The 17,764-nt window shown below is 34.6% G+C and overlaps 2 protein-coding genes across 3 annotated transcripts; one reads left to right on the forward strand and one right to left on the reverse strand.

The window, feature by feature from the left end:
- The first annotated feature begins 201 nt into the window (after positions 1 to 201).
- LOC118262567 (uncharacterized) lies at positions 202 to 12,277 on the forward strand. The gene is made up of 10 exons (XM_050697607.1): positions 202 to 1,581; positions 4,357 to 4,570; positions 5,316 to 5,472; positions 5,560 to 5,720; positions 6,092 to 6,258; positions 6,546 to 6,686; positions 6,773 to 6,937; positions 7,112 to 7,337; positions 7,514 to 7,670; positions 7,755 to 12,277. The coding sequence occupies exons 1-10, from the start codon at positions 736 to 738 to the stop codon at positions 9,673 to 9,675; spliced, it is 4,155 nt and encodes a 1,384-aa protein (XP_050553564.1). The 5' UTR covers positions 202 to 735; the 3' UTR covers positions 9,676 to 12,277.
- A 240-nt stretch (positions 12,278 to 12,517) lies between these two features.
- Positions 12,518 to 17,612, reverse strand: LOC118262564 (rab-like protein 6). 2 transcript variants are annotated; one of them, XM_035574044.2, is made up of 11 exons: positions 17,307 to 17,612; positions 17,074 to 17,228; positions 16,579 to 16,769; positions 16,093 to 16,239; positions 15,338 to 15,512; positions 15,030 to 15,188; positions 14,796 to 14,935; positions 14,567 to 14,713; positions 14,398 to 14,488; positions 14,048 to 14,088; positions 12,518 to 13,683 (listed from the first exon to the last, which is right to left on the reverse strand). In XM_035574044.2, exons 1-11 carry the CDS (start codon positions 17,416 to 17,418, stop codon positions 13,566 to 13,568), a joined length of 1,476 nt encoding a protein of 491 aa, XP_035429937.2. In that variant the 5' UTR covers positions 17,419 to 17,612; the 3' UTR covers positions 12,518 to 13,565. The 2 variants fall into 2 exon arrangements, with proteins under 2 accessions (XP_035429937.2, XP_035429936.2); XM_035574043.2 differs by having other exon boundaries at positions 14,178 to 14,488.
- Between the last annotated feature and the right edge of the window lie 152 nt (positions 17,613 to 17,764).

Consider the following 17,764-nt stretch of genomic DNA (forward strand, 5'->3'; position numbering starts at 1 on the left):
TAGAAAACACAACCCATTTGACATTAGCTACTATGCTTGTAAAGAGGTAATAACATGCATCTTCACTTAACGAAAACCGTGATTTTGTGAAGTAACTTATTTTATATAATACATATTTAAACCACGTAGAGTATAAAAAAATATTATAGTAATTTAATATTAATTTCATAGAATATTATTACTTATTTAATTTTTAACATTGTGAAGTTAACGTCAGTACAAGGTTAGTGCGTTTAAACAAGTACAACTTTTTTTGTGACAATGTCTGCATCTGTTGATTAAAATTTGAAACATAATAAGCTTCTAAACAAGGTCAACAGTTTTCATCAACTCGTAGTGAACGAAAATAATTAAAAATAAGTGTGTATTATGTTCATACTTTCAAAAATCATACATTTTACGTGTCATCACCAAATATTCAAGTACAAGTGTCCGCGAAAATGATCTGTACTTTGTTTTTCGCAATCACAACGTTACATGAACATGGATGACCTAAAATGCGAATATGTGAAGAAAAAAAGATGTTTGGGACTCACAAGAAGTGTAAACTGAAATTATTATAATGTTTCGCACATTGATTATCGACAATCATTTACCTTTTCATGCCATCGCCTAACGATCGGTGAATTGCTTGGTCACAAAGTGAAAATGTGATGTGTCAAACTGATTGTTTACCTCACGGACAGGTGAGTGGTTTGTAGAAGTGGTACGCGAGGGCGGCGGGAGGCGGGCGGTATGTCTGATCGATCAAGTCCCGTGAACGGCGGTTACGAGGCCGCAAGGCTCACCGTCCGCAAGGACCTCTTCCCGGAGGTTCGCCTACCAAAGCTGGCGACCGATGGCTCTGGTGCGGACTCCGACCAAGAAGACGTCGAGTCAGCCTCTGGCGTAAAGCTGGAGACTGATTTCGAGCAAAGTATAGACGAAATTGCCAGTCATAAGGCGCAAGTGGCTAATGGGGCACTACCGTGTCCTACGCGGCCACGACACAGGAAGCACAAGCACCACTCCCGACAGAGTTCTCAATCCTCAACTGTGAATGGTTGTCTGCCTCCTAAAAGTAAAAGGAGAAAAGACTCACCAAAAGATTCATCCTATAGAACACATTCTAAACATAGTGTTGTGTCACAAGTGAAAGGTGGTAAAAACTTGAATTTAGTTAGTAGTAGTGAGTGTGCGGAAGATGATGACGACAATGAAGAAGCTGAAGAGGAAGAGGAGGAGGAAGAAGAAGAAGAGGAAGTGGAAGAGGAGGAGGAAGTAGAGGATAGTGAAAGTTCAGAGGATGAACAGCTCAAACACAACTCAAAGTTACCAGTAACAATGCAGCGGCAGAGTGGTAAACCGTACAGTCACGAACTTAGTCAATTATCAACTAAAAAGAGTAAAAAGGACTCTAAAGAGCGTAAAATTCATGCAATTATACCATGTAGTGGCAAACCAAGGTCTATGTTGGACATTCGCAGTTCGCGGGGTAAAAAGAAATCAAAGAAGTCTGAGTGCACACCCACATATCGAAGCCAGATAGTGGATACTAACTCTATGAAGATTAAGATTAGGAGAACAAGTGTTCATGAAACTGTAAGTAATTGTTTTGTTCATTTATACATCTTACGCTCCGAGACTGCTGTAACTGTTTAATATTGATATTATTTTTGCATGATAATGACACTGAAAACGTTTAGGCATTAATAATTAACAGATGATTTAGGTATATTGTCATTTTAGTGAGACATATTTGGCAAAATCTTCATAATTTCTTTAGACAATTTAAACTTGTTACAAGTCTAATCATTGTTGCAATCTGCACAATCAATAGCTACATAAACTGTTACATTTGCTCACAATGCACTGAATGTAAGAGTAAGTAAAGTGCAAATCAGTGAGCTTCACTTTCCATTCTGAATTGTAACTTGTTTTCATTGTTGCACCTAACTTGTATAGACTGGTTCAGCAAATATTTGTAAATACATACAAATACTCGCTGGCATTTTTTATATTATTTTAAAATTCTAATCTTGAATTTCATTTATTGAAGGTTGTGGTTAAATTGAAGTTTTTTTATGATTAGTTATATATTTATTTGTATTTAGGTAGTTAGGTACTGATAAAAATGTCTGGATGGAAGTATTTGATTATTTTCTTTCATTGAATACAATAATTGTAAACATAAACAGCTGGAATATATGTACTTTGTTATTGATGCTTTTGAAATCTTTGATTACTAGAGGATTCAATTACCTACAGAGTACTTATTATTATCAGTTTTTGGGTGGTAATGTGGTTCTTTACTTTCTGATATGACCTAGGTATATCTTAGATTTAAATATGTTTGAGTTAGATTCACATTGTCATTTTATTTTCTAATACTAATTTGCTATTACTAATTTATTATTACTTAAAAGCTTAAAAAATATTGGATCAATTGCAATAAATATTGATAATCCACATAAATGAGTCAAAGTAGACAATAAATAACAGGATAATGAGTAGTTATACTTAATTAGCATTCTCATGGTTACTTTCAACTTAATTTACAAAAAATTTCCCCAAGGTGAAAGATCTTGAACTCAGTTTAAGATGTTAAATTGTTGCATACTATTGCTGTACTAGTTTTACTATAATAATAACAAAAATATGAAACTTTACTTCCAATAAGTAGAGACAATTAGAATGTGACGATAATTCAATTATTACCAGTAACAAACTACAATTTTATTTATTTATTTATACTATAATAAAGTAGAAAGTGGGATAACCCACTATTTAGTTGGTAAACCACACAACTAAATAAAATAATATTTGCAATAATTAACTTAATTATTCGTTTTTTTTTTCATCTAGTCACCAGATAATTTATAAATAGAACTTAATTATTAGGTAAAGTAGTATTATTAATTGGTTTAATAGGAACTAAATGGCAAGGACTTGTAAAACTGGTCCTAATAATATTTTATTTTACATTTCTTATCTAGAAACTGGATATCCAATGATAGCTAGATATTCATAAATTTTTGAGATAGTTACTCCTTTTAATTTTATTATTTGTAAATCATATTATTATGTTCAAGTATGATAATGTTACTCAATTTGCTATGCAGAGCTTACACAATCAAAGGCTCAAACAGTAGGTATTATGCTGCAAATATTGTCATACTAAATGGAGGATTTGACCTTGACTTGCAGCTGTGAACACTCCAAGGCCTTACTTATTATCCTTATACCTATTATTTACAATAACTGTTTCCAGTTTTGATTATGTATACCTTGTTCATGAAATAAAACAGGAAGATTGATAATGGATTTAGGTTAAATATGTATGTATTTAAATGTAATGGGAAGGTTGGTGATTAAATTGGCATACATAACAATCTATTCAGATTCTAAGCAACAAAGATTTCAAGATTGTATGTATGAGTGTAAGAAATTGGTCTTTAGGCCATTAATTAAAGATACCTAATTGTTCTGATAGTTTGTGATAGCAAATAAGAAAATGGATGCCATTAGTGGTCTCAGTTAGTAATATTATCAATTAAGCTAATTAATCATCTTTGTCTATGTAGGTTATTGTAGACTGCTCCTTAAAACTTAAAATCAATTTGATAGAATTTAAATTACTGTCCATTATTATGCTAATTTCAGAATATTATTAATTTATTTTATTGAGGCATATCAATAATGGAAACACATTGAAAGTAAAAATATTAAGATAGATACAGACTAGTGTTTACATTAATTAAAGATATGCACAACATTCAAGTATAATGTGTATGCCAGTTAGTACAGTAACATGCCCACTAAATGAGAATACAATACACAGTTATGTTCTATAATTTTTAATGGACGGGTTGATCAGCGATTGTATTGTTTATCAAAATATACTACAACTAATTAATATGAATTTATTTGATTGTAACTTTCCAAAATATCTAATTGATACCAAATGATCAAAAAACTGTCAAAATATTGATATTAATTCTAAATATTTTTGATGCTTATCAAATAATTTCTGAGAAATAAAGTATGTAATATATCTACTAATGATCTGGTGTCAATACTAACACAATTGTAGATATTTTGAAGGCTATTGATATAAGTACTATCTTATTACTTTCGATCCTAAAATGAGGACTTGAACTATACAAGGTTTTTGCCAGTGTTATCACAGGTATGTAGGTAGGTAACTACAACAAAAAAAATGTGTGCAAACATTAAAGAACATTATTTGTATCTGAATATTTATCAGTTATTTAATATCTAATAAGAATTAATTTTTTTAGTGCAGACATACTTTGTTATTGATTTAAGCATAGTATTTTCTTAACTTGAACACTATATAAAAATATAATATTCCAGGTAACGCCAACTCCTACATCGGTTTCTGATATTGGTCAAAGGAAATCTAAAAAGAAGCGGGCGGCATCACCAGCAAGCGTGAGCTCTGGTGAGGAGTATGATCCGTCGCGCGGCGATACCGCTGCGGCAATGAGCGTTGCAGCGCCTAAACCGCGTCACTCGCGACCTAAGACTCCTAAGCCTAAGAAACCGACAAGTTCTAAAAGTAAGCAAAGTAAGTAAACTTTTCAGTAACATTATCTTAATAACACAACTTTAATATACACAGGCCAGCCCTAAATATTTACTATAAAATAAACTTAACTAAGTTTCTTGGATGTCATAAATGCTATAATGATAATACTAAATTCTATAACTTGTTGCCTTTCACATTATGTATTATCACCTAACCATAACAAATGTAAGCAAATTCCAAATGGCATCATGTTACCCCATATTTCGCGTAACGCATCCGATTTACCTCAGCTGCTAGTTGCCTATTTGTATTTGATAAACATGGAGATAACAAGATAGCATTGCCTGTGTATACTACCGTCACATTTATACGGGTATTTGACTTTTTGATATCCCTGTGCGAGGTACTTGCTAATGCAATTTCATTTGTAATATTTTTGTACTAATTTATGCTACATACCTATAAGACTATCTAGCAATATTCAATATACAAACTATATCATATGTTCTATACATAATTATAAAATATGCTGGACGCAGGTGGCTTCCAACCAACCTATCTGGAAGTCCTTGGGGGAGGCCTATGTTCAGCAGTGGATATCTGATGGCTGATATAATGATGATGATAATAAAATATTATTTTAGGTTTTCAAATTACTAAATTGTTGTTATAACTGATTCTTAAAATATTGTTTTGTTTTAATGGTGATTGATTACCCATATAAATGTTGTGTGAATACAAAATAATTAAATTCCTTCTTATTCAAAACTGTCGTTTATTACAGAGAAAAGTGAAAAGACTGAAAGAACTAGAATTAGTGGAGCTGAAAGTAAAGAGACTGGACCACAAAGTCCTTGGGGACATTCTATGCCTAAGGAGATTCTATTAAAGATATTTGAATATGTTGTGGCCTCTCAGGGCACATTGCCTTCTGTGATCAGGTAAACACTCAAACATACTACCTATGCCTATGTATATTAAATGCTTGAAATTAATATCATTCTAATACATTCAATATTTCTTTCTAGAATTGGTAGAGTATGTAAGTTATGGCACAGTGTAAGCTGTAGACAAGAATTATGGAAGAATGTAGACCTTGCACAATATACTACAGAAAAATGTAAAACGGACTACAAATTAGTGTGGCTCCTGGAAAACCGGTTATCGCAATGTCAAAACTTAAATATTGGTAAGTACATAATTGTAAAGAAGAACTTCATAAATGAGGTTAATCTATTTAAAATTATAATATCATTTATTTGCACAGAAAGTATGTAATACTATTTAGGAGATAACTTAAATTCAGCCATCATACAATCTGCCTTTAATCTGGCATGCATGCAAATGTCGTTTGAATATTTTACTCTTGAATATAGAAAAAGTTTTGTTTTATATTAACATTGAATCAAACACGTAATATTTGGCTTAGCACTCATACTGGCGACTAGTCGACCAACCTTTGTCCAAGCAGCCTATTTAGTGTTTCTTGTTGCGCCAAATATATGAATTATCTATCCTATCTATCTCTTCATAATGCGACATTCTTCTTTGTTCTTACAGCTCAGTGGAAAGTGAGCAACGTATCTTGGGTGCTAGCTTGCGTCGCGGACTACTGTCCTCAACTCGTGGAGCTCAGCGTCGCCGGCTGGAGCCGCATTACCTCCGACCAACTCTTCGACCTATTGCAAGCCCTGCCCAAGCTGCAGAGGATTGACTTATCGCTTACGGTATGTAGTTTATTAATTGAATATACTACTATGTATATTGTTAAACTGTCTTAAAACAGTGTGGGATAAACTGAATGAGAATACTCAATTCCTTTTCTAAAACTTCTTTCAAAATGCGTACTAATTGATGAATATGAAACTACAAAATAAAAATACATAGTATTTCCCATTATATGGGTAAGTAAGCATTTATTCCGTCCTGAAAACTATTTATGTGTATAACAATAGGTAATGTTATTATAATGCTAATGCCTCTGTTATCTATAGCATAATCCATATTGTTTCAGTCTGAAACGGGCGGTTCAAGTTCGTGCTTGTCGGCTGCCTCGATGGCGCGCATCACGGAGAACTTCGGCGAGAGGCTCACGCATCTCATGCTAGCCAACAACAAGTTCATAGCTATGCCGCAGATACTTACGTCTATAGCGGTATGATGGCACATTATGGCGTACTTATTATTCGATTACATTTGAGAAGAGGTAAACTTCAAACAAATTATTATTTTTATTCCCAGACGTATTGCTCCAACTTGGAAGTGCTGGACATCTCGGGTACCCTGGCAGCCTCACACCCTGCCGCGGTGCCACTGGAGGCCCTGCAGAAGGGCTGTCCCAAGATGCGAGTGTTCAGGGCTGCCAACTCGCAGCTCGTGCTGGCCAACGCTACCACTTCGCAACAGGTTTGTTATAAAATTTATATTAAGATGGTAATACTGATGTCCTAAAACTAACTAAACTTTCGGTATCCTAACTGCCTGCCAAACGTGCCAAGAATAAAAATTCCTCCTAAGAGGAAGTCACTGTTTAACAATGATAGATGTGAGGCAGTAGTTAGAGTGTGGTGGCGTGTGCAGATGGAGTGCCAGGGCTGGACGCAGCTGGAGGAGCTGTCGATCGCGGGCGAGGCGGCCACGGAGCGCGTGGGCGTGGGCGAGTACCGGCTCGGGGACGACGCGCTGGCGCGGCTGGTGCGCGGCGCCACGCGCCTGCGCCTGCTGGACCTGCGCGGCCTGCAGCGCCTCACCGACTCGGGGCTCGTGCGCGTGCCCGCCTGGGACCTGCAGCATCTCTTCCTTGGCGGTAAGACTTTTACCTACGACAAATTTTCTAATGCTGCCTGTCCAAGATAAAATTATAGCTGGTGATTTCCTGGCGTTCTTACTTTTGAATATTATAAAATAAAAAAATAAACTACTGTTATGAAACAAATACTAAACGTTGTTGTAACAAATTTTAAAATGATGTTCTTTCTGCAGGTTGCAACGTGACTCGACAAAACAGTGCGTGTCTGGAGCTGATATGTGAGAAGTGGTCTCACAGTCTGATCGAGCTGGACCTGTCGTGGGCGTCCGCCGCGCGGGTGCTCGACGACGCCGTGTCGGCACTGGCCGACTCTACTGACAGCAAGCTGAGGTATGTGTCTAGTGTCTACAGTCGCTTAGATTGTTATATTCCTTGGGACCTCACTACGATTTAACTCATTGTTTATTTTTTCAGAATACTAAACTTGTGTGGATCATCGGTGTCTTTGGAACCCGTAAAGAAAGTTCTTTTAAAATGTCCACATATTGAGTCTATAAATCTCAGTTCTTGTCGAGCTTTGCCTCGGGGCATGAAACGCTTGTATACAGGAAAGGAAATCCAAGACCTTAAAGACAGTTTAGATCCAGAGAAAATTAAAGCCAAAGAAAATAAAAAAGAAGAAGAGAGTTCAAAGACAAAGAAAAGCGTTAAGAAGTCGGCTGCAGATTCCAAGTCAGAGTCTGTCAGCCAAGACAACTCCGCAGATATTTCAGATAAATCTGATGTGAAAAAAGATACGACTTCTACAAAGGAGGTAACTTCACCTGTCTTCCAAGAGCCAAAAAGTCTGTCAGAGTCACCGTCTGCTACGGCAGAGAAACATTCAGGACGCGATTCATCCAAAAGGACGCCAGTGATATCTTCACCTGACAGTAAAACACTTGAGCAAAAATACGGCAAAGAAATGATTGCTGCTGTACCTGAAGGAAAGCGGTCAACTAGAGGTACTACTCCAAAGCTTCTAAGTCCTGCTACACAATTAAGACCCGATTCCTCTTCTACGCCGAGGTCCGATCCCATTAAAGATCTTGGAAGTCCCCATTTCAGTCCAGTTCCCAAACCAGACAGTCAAGTACAAAATAGTCCAGAAGTCCAAACAGACCTACTAAACCCAAGCCAAAAGAGTAGCTCATGGAATCTAGGGCAGTTTAAAACCACACCCACACATAAGTCTGAAGCCAGCCCGTTAAGTAGGTTAGACACTCACACTAAATTAAAACACGGCAAAGTTATAGAGCAATGTAGTCCGACCACCTCACACGATAATAAACCTAGTCCCGAAACCCATAGTATCAAACAAGATAGCATGAAGAATCCTAGCTGGAATTACGGCAATTACAGTCCTATGCCGCGCCAAGAAAGTCAGTTCTCTTCACAGAGGAGTCCTTATTCAGCTCAACCAAGTCCTGCTCAACCAAGCCCTTATTCAACGCAACCTAGTCCTTATTCAACACAGCCGAGCCCATATTCTTCGCAGCCTAGTCCCTATTCAGCCCAACCAAGTCCAGACACAAGTCAAATTGTAAAACCAGATTTACAAAAATCTAGTGCTTGGAATACAGGAAACTATAGTCCTATGCCTAAACACCACCCACCATTTTCACCCCACCCGTCCACACATGCTAGTCCCGATCCGGGAGTCGGTTTGAAAACCGACAGTCTTAGGAACAATCCAAATAAAACTCCGGGACATAGTCCAATGTCAAGACAAGATCGCATCCACCATAGTCCATATTCACCCAGACCTAGCGTAGACGTGAATTATAGCAATAAGAAGAGCCCTGGAGTTGGCAACTATAGCCCTATGATGCGGCCAGATTGCCATCTACCTAGTCCAGACAGAGGCTCTACTACAAGACCCACAATGGCTGGAAGACAACAAGATATATATGGAAGAACTGTAAATAAAGCACCTGATATACTACATAATAGCGCGCCCCAACCAGAGATACCAAACTCTTGGGGTATAGACAGATTCAATCAGATCACTAACGCCACCACCTCGGCCATCGAGTCCCTAGTATGGGGAGCGACTTCGTTCAACACGGAGCCCGCTCCGATGCCGCCGCGAGTTGACAACATTCCCACCATGCTCAACACGCCGTCGCCACAAACGTGGTCCGGTTTGCCTCCGTTCGAAAATAGTGTTCAAAGACAAAATGACGATTTAAATGATCCGTGGACTTTTGGACAATTCCGTGAACAGCCTCACCATGTGCACAATGCGTTCGTGGATCAAAACAGTTTCGACCTGACTGCTCACTTAGGACATCAGGCGCATTCGCTACAGAGTTATCTGGAAGACAATTTCCCAGAGACGTCTCGTGTAGAATGACGTTCTCGCCCGCCTTCATTTTAGTAACTCGAATGAAACTGCATTGTTGTTATGGACAAAATATATTAATGATAAATTCCTTCTTTGGAGGGTTATAGGGTGATGTTGTATTTAATAATGATTGAACAATTATATTATAGACATTGTAAATAAGATTTATCTAGTTAGAATTAAGTGTAATGAAGCTAGGAATGCATTAATGTTATTTTGCAGCATAGTTTATGAAATGATATAAGAGATAAGAAAATTATAAATAATAAGGATAGTAAAATTCATCCATCGACTTAGATATTGTTGGATTATACTCATGAGTTAGGTTTTAAAGTGAGTCTTTATTTTATATGCCAAAACCTGTTTTCACTGAGGCCAAAATTTATTTATTTGTATCCATGATTATTGTTTCTTTTGTTATCATGTTTGTCTTTAATAGCATCGTCTATAGGAATGTAATGTCCTTTTTCATTAAGCTTATGACCATTTCAAGATGTCTGCTTTGACTGTCAACTAAATTGTTGCAATAGCATAAAACATTCCGTTTCAGTTTGTAAAAATATTATGTAACTGTTTCAGCCTATAAAATTCTCGACACCGTCGGTCTAGAGTATTGGCTACGATCATTTGAACAAATCCAAAAAGCGTTTTAGTGAGTTTAATTAGCAAACCACAATATTAGAGCATTCCGTAGACTCGGCCATACAAGCGTGAGACAATTGGGTAAATAAAATAATTGCGAATAGCCCGTTACAAAAGCTCTCAAGCGATCGCAGCCAATATTCAGTCTGGCTAAATATTTTCTTATTTATTTGCGTTATTAGATATTTTAGATATTGTTGTGTTAGCAATGAAGGAGGGAGTTTATTGTTGACGTGCTTTAGAGTAGGCCATAAACATAGGTATAATGTTTACTTCGGTTTATAATTCAAATAAAAAAAGATAATAAATCCCGTGATGGGTGTATAATTGCGTTAAGATGTACACGAAAGATTCTGAAATGTAGTTATCTAGTTGCATGTCATTTATAGTATATATTGAATGTTTCCACAGTGTTGTTAATATTTTGCAAACTCAACTCCACCAACACTTCTAGTTTGTGAAAACCCTTACTAATGTGTAATGAACAAATCGCGTGTCAACTTTTAATGGATATTTATTATGATCTTCCAAAGTGAAGGGTTTCGAAACTGGATCTAGTTTTCAACAAAGATAGATGTATATCATAGCAGTCAGTTTAAATTATAGTCCTGTTATTGAACTCGATGTTTCAATTAGCTTTACAAAATGCAAGCGAGGTGTTCTAATTACCGCACACTGTTTCAAAATGTGTTATAGAAATTGTAAATGGAGTGTATTTTGTGTTAACTGGTGCAGCTAATAATGCTAGCTATTGTATAAGTACTTATGAGTTACATTTATACATTCGGTATCATTCATTCATTTGCACTTATTTTTATTATAATATCTTGTACATTTTCGCTTTTTTGACAGTCGTGAGAGTTTGGCCTTGACTATACTGTAACAAATACAAGAAATATATTTTATCAACAATACAATATAATAAATTGTCTCTTTTACAAAATGTTTTATAAACATTGGTTACAAAATGAATAAATGATGCTGTATATTTTGGACATGATAAAGCAATACACAAACAAGTTTTATTATATTTACTTTATGTTGCATTTTGAATATTCAGTAAAATTATTTCTTTATCCCATGTAATAATGTCAGGTGCAGGATTTATTATATTTGGTCTCATATGAGTTTCATCCTCTTTTAGAAGGAAGTATTATAAGTTTATAAATCTTAATCATTTTTCTATTACCATCCTGTATTATTTATTGGTAGGTACAGCGCTGTGGATCTGGCTCCACCTCTCGTTGGCAAGGCGAAATAAGAATCTCAATAAACATCTAGGTACATACTCTGTACAAGTATATTCAATGCCAAGTTTGATTGAATATTACAATAGATATTTTAAATCTAGACCCACTGAGTTGTATCTGCTGTTCTGCTCTTGTATGCTTGACTTTCTAATATCATTTTATATTTTTATACTTTTATTAATGATGATAACAAAGTTAAATTTTTATAAGGAGAGAATTCTAAATATCATACCTATTTATTTAAAAGTAAAGCCAAGTACAAAGTGCTTTTTTAATAAATTATATGTATAATATTACGTAGACGTACATACTTCGTGTTGTATTTAAAGAGACCGTTAAAACCACCAAATATTGTTTCCATACCTACATTAGCCTTATAAATGCCTAACTTTTAACTGAAGAGATATTTTATAGTTTTATTAACTTATTAAAAATGAAAAATTATTATCTTCTATACATAGAATGTATAAATATAAAATTAGGGAAATATTATGTTAAATAATCGTGTACTATAGTATGTATAAAATAAAGTTGACTAATATCTGTAAGTTCTGTTATGTAGAGATTTTTGTTTGTAATATTGTTACACTACTGCGCGGACTTCTTACAGGTGGTCCAATTTTTATAATCTAACCAATAAAATATCGATGTGGTTGTACATTTACATTTTGAATAGAATGTACTCTATTTATTAAATTTCTTTTGTTGAGAAAACATCATCCCATCTGTTTTATCCTTAATTCCCACACACTATTTAAAGGTATCCCCTGAATAGGTAATTTTTCATTTTAAGACATATCTGTATAGGTCCTTCTATTTTCGCTGCCAGTCTTAGAGCCAGTTTCAGTGTTTTGGTCACTTTTTACCTGTTTCGATTAGTTTTTGGATAATTAGCATAACAAACTATATAGAATTAGCACAGGTGCACAGGTAACATATTTTATAATGAAACATCAAAGTATTGTTAAAACATTTTAATAATACAACAAGCATACATATAACGTGATAAAATATTTTATGCTGTAACGAGGTATGTAATCTCAATTTGACTTACGATTAGACTCATTATACAAATTGCATTGCACATTTCTATAATCATATTAAATACTTTTACTTTAATAACCGTCAAAGGAAGCAAAATGGACATAAAATGGATATGTTTTTGCAAAGGCTAGTTCATTTCAATTTTACAACAATACAAAAATAAATAAGGCCTATGATTTCTGTTCCTGAATTCCGATTACCCACTTTGGCACATTCTTATTGAAAATGCTGAATATGATAAAGAAAAGAGGAATAAATTGGCCATCGACCATTGGCCATAGTGAAACAGAAGTATGCAGGTGGAAATTCATTTCTATCTCTATTGTCTTTTTCGTAGATTCATTATGTTCAGCAACCTTCTCTCAAAGAGAATATAACTTCTGCCTTCTCTAAAGTTCTTTCCGCCACGTGACCAGCTAATGCGGTGGGTTACTATTTGTTAAAATTATATACTTTACCGTTATTTATTTCATCAACGTAACGTAATACAAGCACATAATTACAACTACATTTGAAATACCTATTAAAAATTTTTAATGGGCGGAAAATGTAAATGCCTAAGGGTCCTTAACTTTTCATTCCATGTTTAACAGATATTATTTGGTGAATTTAAGTTTGCTTCCTAACTTACGTCTTGAGATTCCAAATATAATACGAAAATTTTTGAACAACTTTTGATTGAAAAATATTGAAAGAATTTACATATTGTGTGATATTGTTACTACATCATGTTTTCTCCAATAACGAATGCTTTGTAATTAAAGTATATAGCCGTAAATGTTAAAGTATTTATAAAACAACGATTATAGTTGAAGATAAACAGACACTTATAATAAAGACACATAGACAGACACATGGAATGTAGAAGTTCAAAAAAAGTAAGTATATGTTAAATGCTGTCGTAGTCATCGTAGTCGAAGTCAGTGGCAGGAGTAGGCGCTAACAAATCTTGTTGGGGATTAGTTATCTTTTTATCATTTCGACATTTCTTATGTTTATGCTTCTTCTCTTTCTTTTCTGATTTTTCACTATAATCACCTCGATCTTTATCCTTTGATTTCTTCTTTTTGTGTTTTTTCTCCTGGTAACAAAATTATAAATGTTAAGACTTCACACATGTATATCAACAGCTTGATTGTGGCCACTGCTGACCAAAGGCCTCTTCTCACACTGAGAAGGTGCATTAAAGGCCCCTCTCTCACAGGAAGGAGGATTAATCGCCATAATAATTAGAAAATACAAGCCCAGGTTTACTTATGGTGATTACCTTCACCATTAGACAGTGGCGTTTAAGTAATTTTAGAAAGTGCATATAACTCGAAAATGTCACATTGGTAATTGCCGTTAGTAGATTTCGAACCCTCTGGGTCACCATGACAAATATTAAGACTATAAAGTAAATAGCAAAAATCAATGAGGAAATCAAAATATCTTTGAAGTTTTACCTTTTCCACTGGTTCTTTAGCTGTGTCTGGATCTTCGCCACCTAAAAATAAAAGGAACAGTTAGATATTAGGGGACAAGCACATCAAAAATATGAACCTAGTTATGTGGCTTTTGTAACGAATATCTAACCTTCAGGAGACCTTCTCGCGCTAGTATCACCAGCCCAAAGTGGATAATCATTATCCAATGGTAATTGTACGTCAATATGGCGGCTATTTTCAAAGATAGGAACAGCTCCTATATCTACACTATGGACGTCAACCTCCTCCTCCATTGAAACACGACTCATCATGGTGTCAAGATTTACGTCATCTTGCTTTGTTCTTGTTAACTCTGTGGATAATTTTACCTCTGGCCGCTCATCCACTGGGGAAGAAACCTCGAAGTCCAAATCTTCCTGATCAATTGTCACCTTAGGATTAGTCACATTCTCATCGTCACTGAAATCATATTATTATTATTAATTATATATCTCATTTTAAGACTTAATTTTTACTCCAAACAATTATACTTTCTACCTTTCAGTATCATAGATAACATCTTGGCTTTGGCCTGATATTGCAGGAAGGTCCTCCAAAAAGCTACTATCCAAAGTGCCTGCATAAAACTCATCTAGACCTCCAGGCGATGCTGTTACATTTGCCCCTGTTGGTGTACTTTGTCCACTAAACAAATATAAAGTTACGTAAATATAAATATAGCAATGTATATAAAAACATTAGCAATAATAATATGATCATTATATACCTCTCTTGTTGAGGTTGTCGAGGTGGGGTCATGTCCATACTAACTTGATTTTTAGATCTTGTTAACTCTGAACTGACGTAGTGACTTTGAGTAACTTGAATCGGCGGTTTTATCCCGTTGCCAGCCAGTGACTGCGCCAGCTTTAAATATATCCAATAGCATCAACAATATAATAACATATAACCAGCTTGTAATTAATAAAAAAGTAGAGATAATTTGCACTTCTAAACTTACGAGTGGGTTCACACTAGGTGGCACAATAGGTTTACCAGCACCAAGTACAATGCTTGGAGAGCGTTCAGTAGCAGGCCGAGGTTCGGGCTGACCGGCACTTTGTCGACGTTTGTTTGCGAGACGATCTACAAACAAATTATAGTGGGATTCTTCTGAATTCTGAAAATGATAAGTACTAGTAAAATACATGCAATATCAATGAACATGTACCATTAAGCATTTGGTTTAAATGATAGCCAATAAGCTCTTTGTTTCCATTTCATATTTCCAAAGTTGTACAAATGTGCACAGAATTGATTTATATAGACCTGAAAGTCATCAAGCTCTTTTTCTATCTCTTCTACATCCCTCTGGTTTCTCTGTAGTTGTTCTAATAAACTTGTTTTCTGGAGTCTTAAAAACGGCACGCTAAGAAATTTGTGGAGTAACCGAAGTCCAAAACCATTTCTCATAGAAGATTCAGCATACCGCACTGGTGCTGTCCTAAAAAAAACAAATGAAATAGGGACATTACAAAAGAAGCATCATACGGAATCTTCATGTTTACTTAAAACTGTCAGACATATAATTTTATTTTCATTTGCTACAATTGTAAGTAATACTTTTATGATAAGTGTTGTAAATATAGCCAAGCCACAGCTATACAAATAATTAACAAAATGAACTCCATATTGTTTACCAGTGACTCACTGGTCACTACAGGTCAGTACCACCAGTTAACAGAGTATTTATCTTTAGTGGTTTTCTATCAGCAGTGAAGACTTAATATGGGGTAGTAAACCATATGAAAATTAAAATTCTAATTAGTCCGTCAGTTAGATAATTAAACACATTTTTTTATTTTTTCATACAACTAAACAATACTTGCATAAAATTAAGTTAAGTTTTGGGAGTAATAGAATAAATGTATTGTTGAAACTATTTAATTTTGTAAGAAAATAAAAATACATGTCTAATGTTTCAAAATAATCTACCAGACGAATATAAAAATGTAGGACACTACCCTATTATTATATTGCCAGTTAGAAAAGTTAATTTTAATAGAAAAGTAGTTTGTATCAACCTTATAAGTTTAGCATGATGAAGAGCTTGTTCAATATGGTGGGGGTGGACTTGGCGATGATGCTGCATATCACAATGGTTTCCTAGTATCACAACAGGAATATCAGCGGGCACTTGTGACAGCTCCTTTACTACATAATCAAAAGTCCTAAAATACAAATTTTAATTAGTTATATCGAATAAATTAATAACGTACTGTGGATAAATTCATATTTAAATAGTTCATTATGGAATCAGGCTCTAAAGAGAATCTAAATCCTAACTTTTGTAACTCGATCTATATTATGTAAACTATATAAATTACAATATTATAGTTTCCTTGTCTCTTGTTTCAATTATTTATGTTCACAAAGTATATGTATAAATACAGGTTTATCATACATACAGTATACATAAACTGACTTTCGTTTTTTGTGGGTAGAATTTCATGTCAGAGAAACAGGTTTATAATTATATTGCTAATGCTTAAATTAGCAGTACAACATACCATGGTTTGGTAATATCAAGCATCAATATCACCCCGTTAGCATTTTTGTAAACATCTAAGAATGTGGCATCAAGAACTGGTGTCTCATAGCCATCTTCAGATGCTGCTGCAGCCGACTGGTTTTCCAGCTTAAGTCCTAAAGGTGGTTTCTTCTTTGTTCGACCTTTATCTACTACTTCCCACACTTCTACCTATAAATTAAAACAATTTAATATACAAATGTGAGTTAAAACAATTCAATATAATAGGAAACTTTACTGTGATGCTGGTAGATGTTATATTTATTTACAATATTAAACCTTATTAGCACAGCTAGGTAATGGTACATAAATAGAATATTAATAATAAAATGATCATTTAAAGCATGTTTTGTTATCATTATTTTTGTATTCTAAACAATTATTAGAATATATATTTTAATTGTCTTTAACTTTAATTGTAAAAAACAAAATACGAAATTGAAATTAGAAACAAAAGGAAGATACTTTCACTCACTTTAACAATGTAATCAGTATTCTTATAAGTCCAATGTATAGGAGCAACTTGTATTTGATCAGTTGGTACGTAGTCTTCGATAAATGGTCCACCTTGTAAGCGCTGCAATAAGCACGACTTACCAACGTTCCGATCGCCTTTTATCAGTATTTTCACTAAAATCAATAAAAGACACGTAATCATTTTTCGAACTTCCATTAATATAACATCCAGTGCTATTACAAGTAACTTACTATTAAAATGAACTCCTTTTGAAAATTTCTTCTGCAGAGAAGAAGACATTGGTAAAGGGGCTGGACAGCGATCATCGCCACTTCTCGTTAGTTTCTTGAGAGCAGAAAACATTGTAAATTCTTTTATATATTATGAATTTGCATTAACGCATAACACATAAATACACCACAAAAAATAGTAAGTAGCCGATATCAGCTGATGTTTAATAATAAAATAAAATTATACCGAAAAAACTACAATACAAAACACTACTATCGCGACATCAACATCGTCAACAACCATTGACAATTTGACATGATTGACAACTGACAACTGATAACCACAGAGCAGAGTACGCGTATGAACAATCAAATCTAACCAATGACAACGACGAAAATTGTATTACTACAACAGATTAAATAAATCAAAATAATCAAATTCATCATTTCACTTCATTTGCAAGAGCATTTATTAATTA

This window comes from Spodoptera frugiperda, chromosome 12 (assembly GCF_023101765.2).
Source record: "Spodoptera frugiperda isolate SF20-4 chromosome 12, AGI-APGP_CSIRO_Sfru_2.0, whole genome shotgun sequence".
NCBI lineage: Eukaryota > Metazoa > Arthropoda > Insecta > Lepidoptera > Noctuidae > Spodoptera > Spodoptera frugiperda.